At 35.7% G+C, this 17,129-nt stretch overlaps 1 protein-coding gene across 3 annotated transcripts; it reads left to right on the top strand.

Moving 5' to 3' along the window:
• Positions 1-545: 545 nt before the first annotated feature.
• Positions 546-16,759, top strand: CEP20 (centrosomal protein 20). Of its 3 annotated transcripts, XM_021001827.2 has the most exons (5): positions 558-686; positions 3,391-3,588; positions 6,105-6,189; positions 10,525-10,655; positions 14,930-16,759. In XM_021001827.2, the coding sequence occupies exons 1-4, from the start codon at positions 659-661 to the stop codon at positions 10,622-10,624; spliced, it is 411 nt and encodes a 136-aa protein (XP_020857486.1). In that variant the 5' UTR covers positions 558-658; the 3' UTR covers positions 10,625-10,655; positions 14,930-16,759. The 3 variants fall into 3 exon arrangements, with proteins under 3 accessions (XP_020857488.1, XP_020857487.1, XP_020857486.1); XM_021001829.2 differs by lacking the exons at positions 6,105-6,189; positions 14,930-16,759 and having other exon boundaries at positions 546-686; positions 10,525-10,647; XM_021001828.2 differs by lacking the exons at positions 10,525-10,655; positions 14,930-16,759 and having other exon boundaries at positions 552-686; positions 6,105-6,193.
• Positions 16,760-17,129: the final 370 nt, after the last annotated feature.

Here is a 17,129-nt window from a genome sequence, read left to right as displayed (position 1 = left end):
TTACTTTTCCAATTTCTCCATCTTCCTATACATAATCTGATGCCATTTTGGGGTTAATTTTTAAAAGCATCTCTTGGATTTACCGCTGCATTCTCACTACTCCGCCTGTATCACCTCATAGCTGCATGTTTCCTGCCAGAGACTCTTAATCCCCAGAGCTCTCTGCCATCTGATCTAAGCTGCATATTCAAATACTCATCTAGACCTGGGATCTCATGGATTCCGATGTTTTCTCTAATGATACCCATCGTGACCCATCCAGGCCTCTCCATCTGGTGGGACCTTAGTCCAAGTAAATTAAATTAGTCCAATAAATTAAACACTTCTAATGCCACAAGTGAAAGCAGAGGATGTATAAATGAACAGAACTAAGAAGTTTCAGCTGATGCAAGCTTTCCTACGGCAGCTTTTCAGGGTCATAAGCCCCTCCCACGGCGCCATCCAATTGGCCCGTAGACGACGCGTCTGCGCAAATCCACGAATTACAGACACGAGAGAGGACCGGAAGTGACGAGCTAGAGGCTGGGGGCTCAGCGTGCGGAGCTCTTGGGCGTTCAGAGGCCGCCGAGGGGCGGGGCGGCGTACCGCGCAGGCGCGCTGCGCGTGCCCGTGCTAGGCCCAGTCTTTCTTTTGTCTTCTCTTGGGCGGCCGTTGGAAAATGGCGACTGTCGCAGAGCTGAAAGCAGGTAGCTGAAGAGCGGGCGCGGAGCCCGGGCAGTTCAGTCTGGGACTTGGATGGAGCAGAGGGGCTGCCGACCGGCCTGCGAGCGGGGCTGGGCCGGGGAGGGAGTCAGGACGGAGAGGACCGGGTGGGCGGCGGGAGCTGTCAGAGCCGGCCTGTGGTTTGGGGGTGTTTTCCAATTTGCTTTTTTTCTGGTGTTTTTAACCCTCATTAGATGGATAGCTCCTCGAAGGCAGGGACTTGGCTTTATTTTGCTACTTTTTGTATCTCCAGCGCTTAGCACGTAGTAGACGCATAATAAACGATTATTGATTACTTGGTCAGTCAGTAAGCATTTATTGAGCGCTTGCTGTGTTGATATTTTCCCCTGTAATTTATTTGATGGAAAGATTAGGGGAAGCCTGCGCTGGGAATACAAAAAAAGGCAAAAGAAAAAAACCTAAACAAAATCTACTGGACCCTGGGGGGAGGGGCATGTAGGAACCAAACATCTCTCAAATTCCTAAACCATGGTCACAGATTCCCTCAACATCTGATTCACAATACTCATCCCCTCCCCCCAAACCTTTTATGGCGTGCTGCCAAACCCTCCCCCTTTCCCCCATGCCCACTACTGTGGGGTCATGCATGAGACATCCCTGGTGCAAAAACTTGTCCATCGATGCATCAGTCAACTGTAGCTTACCTTATAATAAGAGCTAGCCTTTCTGTAGCACCTTAAGGTTTTCAAGAAGTACAAAATGTCCAAGCTAAAATGCCACCTTCAACAGGAAGACTTTGCTGATCTTTAATTCCAGTGCCTTCCCTTTGTTGGTTAGTTCCTCTTTATCCTAATTGTCAATTAGCTTACATTGCTCAGCATGTATAGCTTATTTGTACATAGTTGCTTGTTGTCTCTGTTATACTGTGAGCACCTTTAGAGGAAGGACCGTCTTTTGCCTTTTGTATTCCTAGAGCTTAATAGTTAGTGTTTAGCACATAGTAGGCTCTAAATGTTTATTGACTGTTTTAAAAGCCCTGCTTGGGTCTTACATTATTAAACCTTTAATAGTTTAAAACAGTAACACTACTGTGTGTTATCTCATTCGATCTTCACAACAAGCTTGTAAGGTAGGTGTTCTTATGAGCCCCATTTTACAAATGGTGGAACCAGAGGCTTTAAGAGATCTAGGGAATTGTCCAGGTCACTTGACACGGCCACAAGTATTTGTTGAGCTCTCATTTGCTACACATTGTTCTAAGTGGCTGGATTTGAATTTAGGTCTTCCTGACTCCCAGATCCTGCACTGTATCTACTGGACTATCTAGCTGCCCAGGCCTTTGAGAAGATAAGGGATTTGCCCCTGCCCATAGAGCTTGTATGTACCAGAAGCAGAATTAGAACTCAGGTTGGACAGTTACATGTCTGTGGATAGAGCTCAGGCCTTGGAGTCAGGAGAACCTGAGTTCAAATCCAGCCTCAGACACTTCTTAAGCTGTGTGACCCCTGGCAAATCATTTAACCCTGTTTGCCTCAGTTCCTCATCTGCAAAATGAGTTGTAGAAGGAAATGGCAAATCACTCCAGCATCTTTGCCAAGAAAACCCCGAAAGGGCTTGTGACAAGTCAAGGCAACTGAAAAAGACTAAACAACAACAAAATAGTAACTTTGGAGATTTTGTTCTTTGTCCATTATGTCCTGATGTGGCTTGGTTCACACCATCTTAATAATAGCACCTCAACATTTTCGTAGTATTTTGCCTGTATGTTGATGTTTTCCCCTGTGATTAATGTTATGGAAATATGGCAGGGTGAAAGGTGAGAAGGATTGAGGACACTTGAGTTCTTATCTAGGCTCTGCTACTAAGTACTTGTGTGACCTTAGATACTTACTTTCACCTCTCTAGACCTGAGACTCTGACTAGATGATGTCTTTGACCCCCTCTAACTCTTAAGATTCCATAAATTTATAATTTGGTCTCATTAGCTAGAGTAAGAGTTCCCTGAAGGAGCCATGTCTTGCATTTTTTCAGCACTAAAGTGATGACTGGGTGGCATACTGTATGCAGCTGGTGAAGGAGAAATAAAATATAGCATAGGTACTCTGTAAATACTTGTTAACTAATATTTGCAAAGGCTGCTGGGGTTGTAGCTACATTTACATATACAGATAATTGAGGGATTTGGCATGTAGAAAATAAGTCACTTAAAAGACCGTTAAACTTTTAATTATACTGCTTCAGTAACCATATATGGAATTTTTGGATTTGCCAAACTTTACAGGTAAATTTCTGAGTGTGTCCATGCTTCCAAGTATTTCCTGCTGGCCCGTCTTCCCCAGCCCCCACATGTTTTGGTTTGTTAACTAAAATAGAAACAAAAAAAGGTACCATGTAGTTTTTAATTCTGTATGTCATGTGAGTTACCCTTGGAAATGGCTAACAGATTAAAAACAGTAGGGAGAACTGGAGTTGAGGGTTTATGGTAACCTTAAACAGTTATCTGCTAAGTAAATGGAAATGGGGAGGTGGGCTAGTGCTGGGTCCAGTGATGGTGTTTAGAAGAAGCCTCCAGACTTAGTCTGAGGCCATCATTCATTGCTTTGTTGGTAGTGCTTTAAAATTAATTTTCTTTGGTCTGTGTCTCAAGTTGCTCGATAACAGTGTATAAGAACGATCAATGATTTCACTTGCAATTCTTGCACTAAAATGTTATGTTTTATTTAATAGTTTTAAAGGATACACTGGAAAAAAGGGGTGTACTGGGACACTTAAGAGCAAAGATGAGAGCTGAAGTTTTTAATGCACTAGATGATCAAGGTGAAAAACCTCCACCTCTGTCTCATGAAAACCTCCTAATTAATGAACTAATTCGGGAGTATTTGGAATTCAACAAATACAAGTATTCAGCATCTGTCCTTACAGCTGGTAAGTGTGGATTGTTTGTTAAATGAATCATCATTCTTTTCTCTATTTTTTTAAATTTGATTTAGCTTGATGATCCAGTTTCGTCAACAAAAGCAGTAGATACTTGGGACTTGAAATAGCCTGTTGATCTCTTTTCTTAAAGCCTAACCAAGATCTCATAACTTTTATCAGCTAGCTAGAAAACTTGATAAATGAAGTAACTGTTTTTAAAAATTATTATTTATTTTTAACATTTTTAAAAAAATTTTCAGTTCCATATTCTCTCCCTCTCAGCCATGAGAAGATAAACAATTTAGTATCAGTTATACTTGTGCAATCATGCAAAACATTTCCGTATTAGGCATATGTTGCTGTCCTCTCCCCTCCCCCCTCCCAAAAAAAAGCAAAGTATAAAAAAAGTGAGGAAAACTGTGTTTCTGTGTGCACTCAGTTCATCAGTTCTCTCTCTGGAGTTCGATAGAATTTTTTTGTCATGAGTCCTTTGGAATTGTTTTGGATGATTGTATTGATCGGAGTAATCCGGTCTTTTACAGTTGATCATTACAACATTGCTGTTACTGTACACAATGATCTCCTGGCCCTTGTTTCACTTTGCAAATGAAGCACTTTTAGTACATGCATATTTTCCTTTTTGTTGATGAGTCAAATGCTTGGGTTTTATTCTCTGGAGAAGTTTTGTTCTTGTGATAATTAGGTATTCTCCAAGTCAGTTTAGGTAACAATCTCTTGTTCAGTATTCTTGTTATCAGTATAGGTATTCTTAGTGTCAAATGGAGCAAGAGTTCCCTGTTAACTGGCCTGATAATATAGAACTTTAAAGATAGAAACATTATTAGAATGTACTGAACATTAATTTTTAAAGGCATTATAGTACAGGTCCTGCAAAGCTAGAAAATTCCCTAAGTTTTTCAGCCAAAGACTAGTCTAGCTAAGGGGTTACTTGTCGTGAATTTTTTGGTCATAGAAATTCTCAGAGACCAAGTCTGAAATAAATGGATTGTAAACTTTTTAGGTGGAAGAAATAATCCACATGAAAAAAATTACACATAGTGGAAAAATAGTACAAATCATTAAAAAATTTCTGGGTTTTTTTTTTGTTTGTTTTTGCTTTTAGGCAGTTCGGGTTAAGTGACTTGCCCAAGGTCACACAGCTAGTAAATGTCAAGTATTTGGTCTGAGACTGGATTTGAACTCAGGTCCTCCTGATTTCAGGGCCAGTTCTTTATCCACTGTGCCACCTAGCTGCCCCCATTTAAAAATTTCTGAAGTGTAATTTAAAATTTGACCTAGGCATTTATTTATATTTATTTGTTTAATATTTACTTTTCTCATCTCTGCTACATTACCCAGGTAGTATATTTTGAAGCTCTTACCTATTACACTAAATTTTTCCATTAATGCTTTAGTTTACTGACATATATGTAGAAATAAGAATTCTAAAGCCCTGCCAAATAGAACAACATGACCATCTTCACATTTGAGAGATTAGAGTAAAGCAAAAATTTTAATGAGAAAAGGCCTAACACAAAATACATAATTTTTAGGGGAGGGAGGACATGCTATTACATATTCTGTGGTTATTTGTACCTATATTTAGACATTAGATTACCTTCATCATTTATTAACTTTTAATATTTGTTGAATATCCACTGCTTTGCAAGCTAGTAAAGGAATGAAATGAAGAACCCAAAAAAGTAAAGGAGCTTAGTGAGCTTGATGGACAGCTAGGTGATACAGTTTATGGAGGGCCAGTCCTGGAGTCAGGAAGACCTGACTTCCAATGTGGTCTCAGACATTCACTACCTGTGTGACCCCTCTTTTCCTTGGTTTCCTCATCTGTAAAATGAGCTGGTGAAAGAAATGGCAAGCTACTCCACTGTCTTTGCCCAAAAAGCCCCATGTGGGGTGAGGAAGAGTTAGATACCTCACAACAACAACAAGCTTGACGTTAAATAAGGTTTAGTTTAGCGACTCTATATGGTTATGGTTCAAGGCCATTCATCGTCTTAGAATAGATAAAAGGGTATGCACCTATTGGGACGGTGACTTTGTCAATCTTTATACTATTGAATGTGTTCCTTAAAGAATAGTCAGTCTCACTGATAGAGTGGGCTTTGATGCCACTTTTTCCACTCATCTGATTTGGAAGGAAGCATTAATTTTAAACATTACCCATTCATGAAAATATTGTCTATCTAGTTTTAGTGGGTTTTCCCCTGGTATTTAACCCAGGGGAAAATACAACATATGTAGTAGCGTCAGTAAAGTTGTATCACCTTAATGTTTAGTTGTGTTTTATATGTGTCTTTTTAAAATATTTTTGAAAGAATATAGCATCCAGATCAGATTTCTAATCTCTTCTGTTGATCATCCTCGTAGAAAATAGACTGTTCAATTGATTATATGGGGTGTTTACTTCAATTACTTTATAAAACATAAAAATGCAACTCTTTGCAGGATTATATTTGTGTTTTATGGTACCTGAGGATTTCATAAAAATAGTCTTACTTTTTCAGAATCTGGTCAACCAGTAATGCCATTGGAGAGACAATTTCTGATTAAGGAATTAAATATATATGAAGACTCGAATGCAGAAACAGTGTAAGAAGTGATTTTTTAAGTTTTCCTTTTTTTGTTTTCTTCATCCACATCTATATAGGCAAGCAGTTACCTAATATTTGTTTCAGCTAGCAGTAGAAGTTAGTTTGTAAACCAAAGTTTGTAAAATGGACAATTTTGGGCTATTGTGGGAGACAAGATTTTCTTGAAAGGCAGCTTGCAAAGCCAGATATTTTTGCAAATGCTTTCTTAGGTCTGCTCCAATAAACCCTAGCCAAAATTCTTGGGGCCATTCAGTGGTTGCCTGGAAAAAAGTCTGAGTTTAGAGACTATATCTTATTGTTTATATGCCCCACAATAGATACCTAGCACAGTTTCTTGCACATGATAAGCATAAAGTAAATATTTATAGCTGAATGAATGAAGAAAGAATGTTTGGAAAAACAATGTGAAGAAAATTACCGAAAGTTTGTATTTGTTTGCTTGGCCAGAAATAGCCCTTTGGTTAAGTCTTGTTAATTCATAAATTTTCAAGAGGTGTTCTTAATTTCCCTTCAAATAATTCATATGCCAAGTAGGTGAGACTTTAGAGTTCAGTACTATTTAATTATTTCATGACTAGTGGCATAATACCATGTCATTTCACTTCATTGCTTAGCTGTAGGTACTTACTTCAGATACAGTACTACTTTACTTTTTCAAAAACATTTTTCTGTTTTTATTTTAATTGTTTCATATTGTGTGGGATATGGAAGCAAGTATAGCATAATTTTAATTAAATAAATGTTGTGTTTGTTTTTTATAATTTAAACCTAGAATTATTTTAAAAATTAAAACTGCTGTGTGTAATAGTTGAGGTAATAAGATATTTCAAGAATTTATCTAGGGGGTTATATTTAATAAAAGGTGAGAGCTTTGAATGTTTTTTTTCCTAGTCTGTTACTACACTAATGTCTAGCTTTTAAAATGCGTGACATATACATTTCCAGTTTTGCCACCTTTTGTGTGTATAACATATTGAAAATGCTTAATTAAAAGAGGTTTGTTTTATTAATATTTATGATGGTGCTTTTTTAGTAAGGAGTACCCAAGATATAATGTAATAGACTCATGAAAGTTCATCACCTTAAATGAACAGCAAATAACTAAATTGTAGACATTTGTGATCTTTAGTTTTTAGAGCAAAAATAAGCAAAAAAACCCCATTTATTGAATCTGTAATTTTAAAGTTGAATTGCTTTTTAGTATATCAAGTTAGGCAAAAAAAAAATTCAGACCTATGTGAAGGAAGATTTGAGATAATTTTTAAAAATTTCCCCAAACTAGCATAATTAGCATAAAATCAAACTAGCATAATTTGCATAAAATCAATTTCCTTTTGAGTCAGTTAATTTAGGATGGCTTATAATCAGAGCTAGAAGAGACCTTAGAAGCAATCTGGTACAGGGATCCTTAACCTTTTATGTTTCATAAACCCCTTTGGCATTGGTTTCTAGTGAAACCAATGGGCCCCTCCTCAGAATAAGTTTTTTAAATATGCAAAATACAAAGCATTACAAAGGATACTAATTATATTGAAATACAGTTAACAAAATATTATTTTAAAAGTCTGTGAACTACAGATTAACAACCTCTGATGTAGTACAAAACCACCCCCATCCCCCATTTTATAGATGAGGAAACTGAGATGCAGAAGGTAAAGTTACTTACCCAAGGTTACCCAGTTAATAAATTGCAGAGCTGGTAGAACCCAAATTCTCTTTCTCTTAATGTTTTTAATCTTATGGTCAAATGACCAAATGGGTTTTGATAGCATAATTTAATGTTTCAAACAAGTAGAACCGATAGTTACAACAGAATGAGGAGGAAGTTGTCTTGTTAAAGCTGAATGTTTTTCCTTGTTTTGAAAAAATAATGTTTTTTGGATCAAACTCTGGTTGAAATTTCGATATACTGCACTGAAAATAAATCTGCTCCTCCAGGCTAATGTTGAATTTTTGGAGTTAGTATTTTACATGAGTAATACAGTTGTTTTAAGAGTAGCAATTTAACAGATATTTATTAAGGCCTAGACATAACCTCTGCATTGAAAAACTGTAGAATGGCAAAGGTGGTAGAGAACTCAGATAATAGAATCCTAGATTTAGAGCTGAAAGTTGGCTTTAGATGTTGTCTAGGCAACTTACCCTTTTTACAAATGAGAAAATGAACCTGCTCAAGATAATACAGGTAAGTAAGAGGCAAAACTAGGGTTCAGATTTGGATCCTCTGCTTTCAGATGCAGGTGTTCATGCCACTGTGCAACTGCCTCTTGTCAGTCCTTGTTCAGATCATGAAAACCTTTTACAACAGGGGCATAAAACTCAAAAAGAAACTAAACCGTACATAAGGACCCCTTTTGGACCACATATTAACTTAATTTTAAAATATGATGTTTTCTGTGTTTTGTTTTGTTTTGTTAAATTTACATCTTAATCTGATTCCATTTTAACATTTTAATCTGATTTGGGCCATCGTAGAAATTGTTACGGGCCACATAAGCTTGGGATCTATATATCCCTGGCAAGTGGTCATTCAACCTTTGCTTGAAGACCTGTACTGATATGGATAATACCTTATCTGATAATATAGTCCATTGTAATTTTAGTTAGCTGTAATTATTAGGAAAAGTTTCTATGTGAGCTAAAATCTCCCTGTAAAATATCCAGTTAGTCCTAGCTCTGCTCATTGAGGCCAAGCAAGATAAGTCTAATCCTTTTTCAACTAATCTTTCAGCTAATTGAAGACAGTTAACCATATTTTTGGCAAACCCTCTTTTTCCCAGACTAAACATCCTTAGTTACATCAATCCTATATATGACATTGTTTTAAGTCCCTCCATTATCCTGGTTGCCCTCCTTTAAATATTCCTACTTGTCAGTGTCCTAAAATATGGCACCTCAAAATGGACATAATTCCAAATGTGGTTTTCCTTGCTCTGGACATTTCACTTCTGTAATATAATCCAAAATTGCATTGGTTTCTATATTACACTGTTGACTCATTTTGTACTTGCAAATTCATTTCACATGAACTACTTTGTAGCTGTTTCTCATCTATCCCATTATTGTGCAGTGGATTTTTAAAATCCAAGTTTAGGACTTTACATTTATCCCACTTAAATTTTTCCTTGTTATTTTCAGCCCACTGTTGCAGTCTGTAGTGTTTTTTGGATCTTCTCAAATAGAGAAGTTTGTTTTTGATCTTAGAGGTGATAGGGAACTACTAGAGTTTAAGTAGGGAGAAACAGCCTTTAGGAATATGTGCTTTAGGAATGACTTTGGCAGATATGTGGAGTATGAATTGGAGAGGGCAGAGACTTGAGGCAGGGAGACCAATTATGAAGCTATTTCAAGAGTCCTGGCTAGAGATCTCAAGTGTTTGAAATAAAATGGTGGCTATGTGAGTAGAGAGAAGGAGGTACATATGAGAGATGATGTTTGGAGGTAAAATTGACAAGGCTCAGCAAATGTTTGTATATGTGAGGTGAGGGAAAGTGAGGAGTTGAAAATGACTCCAAAGTTGTAAACCTGAGTGCCTGGAGGTGTGCTAGGACTCTTGGGTAACAGGAAAGTTCTGAAAGGAAGTGGTTGGAAATTGGAGGGGGAGGGGGCGTGTCAGAAATAATGAATTCTGTTTCGGACTTGTTTAGTTCGAGATGCCTATTCTAAATGTCCATAGGCAGTTGGTAATATGGCATTGGAATTTAGGATAGAGACTAGAACTAGATCTAGGAGTCGTTAGGTAGAGATGATAAATACATAGGAACTGATGAGCCCAATGAGAAAGAGAACATAAAAGGGCACAGAATAAAGCTTTGGTGTATACTCACAGTTAAGGGTATATTATGGATGATGATCTGGTAAATGAGACCAAGAAGGAAAGCCATATGGAAAGAAAGAAGAGAGGACAATGGCACAAGAATCCAGAAAGAAGAATATGTGGGAGAAGAGGGTCAGACGCATGGGTTCAAGTTCTGATTTTGTCCTTTAGTTGTGTGACCTTGAGTTGGTCACTCATCCCCAGTGGTCCTTTGTTTTCTTATCTTTAATATGAAGTCGTTGAATTTAGGTAGTCTCTGAGGTCCTTTCAAGCCTTTATATTATGTGTCTGTTGATGACATATTTGATCTAAGTTGGCAGGTGTGTAGTAAAATGATATTAACTCTCTTGGATTTAAGAGAAGTATTAGCAGTTGGTGTTTATGGCATAAAATATTTTATAAGATTTTTATGGCTCTTTTTTCCCCCAGAAATTACTTTTTTCAAAATGAATGTTTCTTTTCATTTTAATACCTTTCTCTGCTGCTTTTATTTATTTTATTTTCTCTCTGCCGTAGACCTCTTTTATATGGAATTATAGCTCATTTCTTACATGCGAATAAAGATGGCATCCAAACCACTTTCATAAAAGGATCTTCACTGCAGCTTCCAAGATGAAATTTTGGAAGGCAGTCCAATTTTTAAAAATGTAAGTTTTTAAGGAAATACATCTTTTAACTTGTATTGAATGTTAATTTCTGTTTTGTTAATGCTGCATAATTTTTTCCTTGGAATATTTCATTGTGAACATAGTTTTATTTAATTTTGTACCAAGCATTGTTGCACTATGTTATTAGTTTATACCTCCTAGCCTATGCTATACTGAGGGAATCCTGGGGAGAAAATGATCATGAACAAAATTCTGAGATTCAAATTGATCTTTCTTCCCAGAAATAAGAGTTCTTAATGAAAGTTTTGTTGCAGAATGAATCCTAGTATACTTCAGAGAATCACAGAATTTTAGAGTTGAGAGGTACCTCTGTAGCCATATGACTTAACCCAGAAAGAGATCTCTTACAACTACCTGACAAGTGGTATCCAGTCTCTGCTTGAGAACACCCAATGGGAGATGGGGATGGGCCACAGGGAGAAAAGCAAGTAATCCCCTGTGTCTCAGGACAGCCTGTTCCACCCATGGATGACATTTTACTGATCAGGCCTAAATTTGCCTCTGCAGCTCCAACTTATCATTCTTGGCTCTGTTCTCTGGTGCCAAACAGAGCAAGTCATATTCCTTTTCCATATGACAGTCTTTCAGATCCTTGAAGACAGCTATCAGGTCTCTTCTCTTCAGGCTAAACATCTCCACTTCTTTCTGTTGATCCTTGTATGACACAGACTCAAAACCCTTTACTTTTCAGGTTGCCTTTTCTTGGATCTCCTCTAAGATAATTTATCATTGTCATCCCTAAATGTGCCAGATGTATTCTTACTGGGACAGAACACAACAGCAACCTCATCTCTTTATTCCTGGAAGCTAAACCTCTCTTCATGTGGCCCAAGATTGCTTTTTTAGTTGCCACAGCACTGCCATATCACATTGAATGCTATTGTATGAGCCCTTTATATTATTTTTTGACATCTTAAATTCCCAACTCCTGGAGCTATTTTACTAGCTAAAAACCTAAATAACTGTATATAAAAGGTATGTAAGCAGTAAACTTAGGTATTCTTTCCCTTTGGGTGGCATGAGGGGAGGAGGGGTCTTTAGAATTCCTCTAAAGCTCCTAAGTTGTTTGGGTTTTTGAAGGCAGATTGCCATTTAACTGTGCCTTCCCCATTCTGTACTTGGTTTTTTTTTTTTTACAAGTATAGATTTTACATTTACTTATCCTGTTGAATTTCATTTTAATAGATTTAGCCCCAGTATTCTATTCTATCCATTTTTGGGAGATCCTGATTGTTATCCAGCTATCCCTCCTAATTTTGTGTTATCTGCAAATTTAATGAACATGTCATTTATGCCTTTATCCAGGTCATTTGTAGTGCTAGGCATAGATCTCTGGAACACTCCACTGGAGTTCTCCTGCCAAATTGATATCAAATCATTTGATAACTACTCTTCTTTTTTTGTCTGGCTGTTCACTTAGTTGTAAATCTGTAGTTCATATCTCTCCATCTTTTCCATAAGAAGACTGAGATACTTCATCAAATGTTTCGTTCAAATCTAATTAAACTATATAACACTTCCTGGTCCACTTTTTTAGTAATAAACTCTATCAAAAAGAAAATAGAATTAGTTTGACATGACTCTGTAAAATAATGGAGTTGAACCAAATTATCTCAAAGTGCCATTTCAGCTTTATGGGTCTGCCTTTGTCTTAATAAGGAAACTTAAAAGAACCCTCCTTCCCCCTACCCCACCCTAAAGACAATGAAAATCTAAGTTTACTGCTTATGTACCTTTTATTTACACAGTTAGATTTTGTTAGTTGGTATGAAGTATCTATATGAATAGCTCCAGGAGTTGGAAATTTAAGATGTCAGCAGGTAATATAAAGGAGCTAATGCAATTGAACTTGCTTTTATTTTTTTTATGTGTTCATTTTAAATAGTGTTTAATTTTTTTTCCCCAGTTACATCAGGCAGTTTGATATAGTTTATACACGTGTTATCATGTAAAAATATTTCCATATTAGTCACAGTTGTGGAAAAATTATACTTCGATCTGCATTCAGAGTTTATCAGTTCTTTATTTGAATGTGGATAGCCTTTTCCTTCATGAGTCCTTTGGACTCGTCTTGGATCATTGAGTTGTTGAAAAGCTGAGTCTTTCATAGTTGATCATCACACAGTGTTGCTGATACTGTGTACAATGTTCACCTGGTTCTGCTTATTTCTGAAGTCTGCCTGTTCATCATTTCTTGTTGCACAGTAGTATTCCGTTAAGTTCATATACCACAGCTTGTTCAGCCATTTCCCAATTGATGGGCATCCCCTCAGTTTCCAAATCTTTGCCACCACAAAAAGGGCTGCTATAAATATTTTTGTACATGTAGGACCTTTTCCCTTTTTTATGATATCTTTGGGATACAGACCTAGTAGTGGTATTACTGAATCAAAGGGTATGCACAGGTTGATTGCCCTTTGGGCATAGTTCCAAATTGCTCTCCAGAATGGCTGAATCACAACTTACCCAACAGTGCATTAGTGTCCCAGTTTGCCCACATCCTCTCCAACATTTGTCATTTTCCTTTTTTTGTCTTTCATGTGCCTATAGATAGCTTTGATTTCTTCATCTGAAAACTGCCTGTTCCTATCCATTGACAATTTATCAATTGGGGAATGGCCTATATTCTTACAAATTTTTACAAATTCTCTTTATATTCCAGAAATAAGGCCTTTATCAGAGACACTTGCTGTAAAGATTGTTTCCCAGCTTTCTGCTTTCCTTTTAGTCTTGTTTGCATTAGTTTTGTTTGTACAAAAGCCTTTTAATTTAATATGATCAAATGATCTGTTTTACATTTTGTAATGTGCTCTGTCTCTTGTTTGGTCTTGAATACTTCCCCTCCCCATAGATCTGAGATGTAGACTGTTCCTTGCTCTTCTCATTTGCTTATGGTATCACCCTTTATGTCTAAATCATGTACTCATTTTGACCTTATCTTCATATGAACTTGCTTTTAAAATTGAAAAATTCCTTTATGATAAATTATATTCTTTTTTTATAAATTTGTTCTGAGTTTACATTTATTTCTGTTAATTTTTCTCATTCTCCATCAAAAATGAGTATTTCTTATTTGTTTAGTGTCCTTATTTTATTCTGTTATTCAAAATTCATTGTATTCCAAGATGCATTTCAGTAAAATTATACATTTACCTACATTTCTGCAGTATAATTATCTTTGAAAACTCATTGTTAACTATTAGTCCACCCTTAATCTTCTGCATTTTACCACTATTAAAATATTCACACTTTGTATTTGTCATAAGAGAAAATAAGTAGTAGATAAAATATTCATTATTGCTACAAGAATTCTCTCTTAAAAAAAGAATTCTCTCTTTTTAATTTTTAAGGCATAGTTGTCATATGTTCCATAATTCCTGGAAACTTTAAGTGATTTTTACTCATATTTTACTATAACTTGTGGAAATTCTCAGTGAATGTACAAAGTCATTTTTGAGGATAATAGTATGAGAACTACCAGGTAAGTTCTCTTCCTACCACAAGAGGGTGCTCTGGAAGCAGAAATTTTTAAAATAAGAACAATCTCTTTTTCAGTAACTGTGACATCAGAGAATACTGATTAAAAATGCTGTCACATAAAACTTGTGAGATTTCTGTTTCTTTAATAGAATGTAAAGTGATTTCAGTTCTCTTAATATAGTTTTACTTGCCAAATATAGTCTTTTTACCTTAAAATGAGTAGTTTAAAATTGTAATAATGTAAATTTCTACTGCTCTTTAATAGTATATGGGAAAATTAAGTTAAAATGTAATTACCTATAGGAGGATACAAACCCCTTTCTTTTTGTGCCAAACTATACAAAGTTCTTATTCTTAAAAACTTGAAAAGGTGTGTGATTTCATTAATGTGGGTACTCCGCAGTTACTCATCATGATTCCTCCTTGCTTTCATTTGTCATTTCATGATTTGCTGCAGCCCCAAATTCATCTCCTAATACCCAACCTTCTGATAGTAAACCCCTCTGAATTTAACTAATCCTTCAGCAGTTACCTGTTGCTAGACCCTTTTTAGATTAACATTACATATCAGAGGTAGTGATCCAGACTCATAGCCGTCAAGAATCCAGAGTCACAGACCTCCATATGATAAGGTGGTATTGGAAGAAAACTTGTAGTAGAGGAAAATTCTCATAAAATGGAAGAAATTTTGGTAATAGTAGAATTTATTTAGAACTGTCTTGCCAGTTTTGATTCAGTATAAATGTTAATTTTATATGTGTTTTAAATTACAGATGGCCATTTAGAAAAGTCGAGGTTAATGGGCACAGAAGATCATCATGTTTCTCAAGCTGTGAAGAAATAGCTTTCATTTGGTGAAAATATACATCAGTTGATTTTCATATGTATATATTAAATTGCTATTTATTGTGATTTAACAATATATAAATAATATGTGTATTTTGTACAAATATAAGTTTGGGGAACATATTTAGCTATCTCATGTTTTTCTACCTTTGTGAATAAAGGGTTAACTTTATCATTTAGCTTACTGAATTTGACTTGAGAAACATAAGCATTTTGTTTTTAGGCAGTATTTTAGGAGACTCCAAACTAGTGGAAAGTGAAAATGCTTTCATTCACCATAAAATTCCCCTCTTTGCCTTCCTTGTCCCTACTGGCAAACGAGGCTGAGCATAGCTGTGTGTTTTTCAGCATACTTCATTTTGTTGTATATTCTCATCCAACTAAAATTATGTAACATAACAAAAGTGCTTCAAAATACCTACGTTTACATATATAAATATATAGGGAGCAAAATTAAAAGGCAAAGGTAATGACAATAATATTAAAACCAGGAGAGCGGATTAATCAGTAATTTGTAAAGTGTAAGGTGATTTTCCAAGAAGCTGTTGGGTTTTTTTTCAGTTTTTGTTAAGGTTTTTTAAATTACTGTTGAATATGAATTTTTAATTTCTCAGCAATTTCTTACCTTAGAAATGTTTATGCTTTTGTTGAAAGGGTTAATTTAGAGGTTGGACAAAGAACTATCTCTTTAAATTTCCATTCAGTGAAACAAAGGGCCTATCTTGTAGTATGGACGTGTGAAACTGCAGGCATGAAGGGACAGGCTTTGAGTTAAAATACCAGGATGTGTCTACTGTTAAAAAGATGGTGTTGTTTAGCTTTTATATAATCCTCAGTTGTATAAAGGATGAAATATCAAAGTGCCTACCTCATACTCAAGTCTGGAAATCTTCATTAAAATTTATTTTGGCTTCAAAATAGGAAGTATGAAATTTCCTTACAAAGCTAGCTCTTCTAAAACTTGCTTTCTCACATATTCATTTGTTACATGTATAAGGTGGAGTTAACATTTTGCCACTTGCCATGGAATGTCTCTGATTGCTACAAAGTATGGTGCGTTGCTTTCAGGAGTTACATGCAGTATAATAAAGTAAAATTTTGGAAGATATCTGTTTGTTCTAGAGAAATTCTAGCCTAACTGGAAACCGTTGTTTCTTAACGTTAAGGGCTAGTTCAAACAAGAATCCTTCCATTTGAAAATACTTTGTACTGATTTTGTGTTTGATGATAATAGGTGATGTTTAGCATTTTGGGATTAACAGATCAAAAGTGTTACCAGAATACAAAAAAATTTTAAACTACTACCATTAGCCATATTCTTATAAGTTATCAGATTTTAAGTAGATCAGTCTACTGTATAGTTAAGAATTTTAAGTACAATTGATTGAATAAAACCATGTAAAGATGCAAGAGAACTAGTTACTATTTTAAAATGAAATTTGTACTATATGATTACAATTATGAGTTTCATTATGTTTTATGTGGGAGTATAAATGTCTGGATTCTTCCCAGAAGATTAACTTCAGGCTTCAGGGATGTTGGCAGTGAACACTGAATTCACCTCAGTAATTGCAATCATGTAGGACCAGATTCAGTCAAAATTGAGTACTGTAATTTTGGATACAGATGTCAAAACATCAAAATAGAATTGTGTCACATATAGACTCTAGTGCTTTTGGATGCAATGTTTTGTAACGATTTTTATACTAAGATAACTGGTAATTTAAGTGTATCTTTCAATAAATGAGGTTAAAGCACCTTTTTGTAATCTTTGTGTAGCCTTTGTTTAAAAGGACATTTGTGTAATTGTTCTGGCATCAAGTCACACACTATTTTGGAATAACTCTTAACTAGATTTTGGCTATATTTTATCATTCCAGAATCCCCTTTAAACCCAGTCATTATATGATTATGTGGATTAAGTTAGAACAGCTTTTTTTTTTCCTGATTCTTTAAATGAATTTTTGATCATGTTAATCATGGCCACTAAATTTACTTGCTGTATTGAGGATAGTTGGCACCAAGCATAGTCTTTACTTTAAATGAGGTCCTGTTTTTAGAATAGATAAATGGGTAAGACACTCAAAGGGAGGACTTCATCTAGAGGGAAGAAATGTTAACTGTATA

This window comes from Phascolarctos cinereus, unplaced genomic scaffold (genome assembly GCF_003287225.1).
Source record: "Phascolarctos cinereus isolate Bilbo 61053 unplaced genomic scaffold, phaCin_HiC Scaffold_4;HRSCAF=312, whole genome shotgun sequence".
Lineage (NCBI taxonomy): Eukaryota > Metazoa > Chordata > Mammalia > Diprotodontia > Phascolarctidae > Phascolarctos > Phascolarctos cinereus.
Note: the sequence above shows the minus strand (reverse complement) of the source record. Positions and strands in the feature narration are given on the sequence as shown.

Excerpts from the sequence above, each read along its gene's own strand:
- CEP20 (XM_021001827.2), top strand. The coding sequence starts at position 659 with ATGGCGACTGTCGCAGAGCTGAAAGCAG. Across the intron at positions 3,589-6,104 it reads AGCATCTGTCCTTACAGCTG|AATCTGGTCAACCAGTAATG; the intron begins GTAAGTGTGGAT and ends TTACTTTTTCAG. Across the intron at positions 6,190-10,524 it reads GACTCGAATGCAGAAACAGT|ACCTCTTTTATATGGAATTA; the intron begins GTAAGAAGTGAT and ends TCTCTGCCGTAG.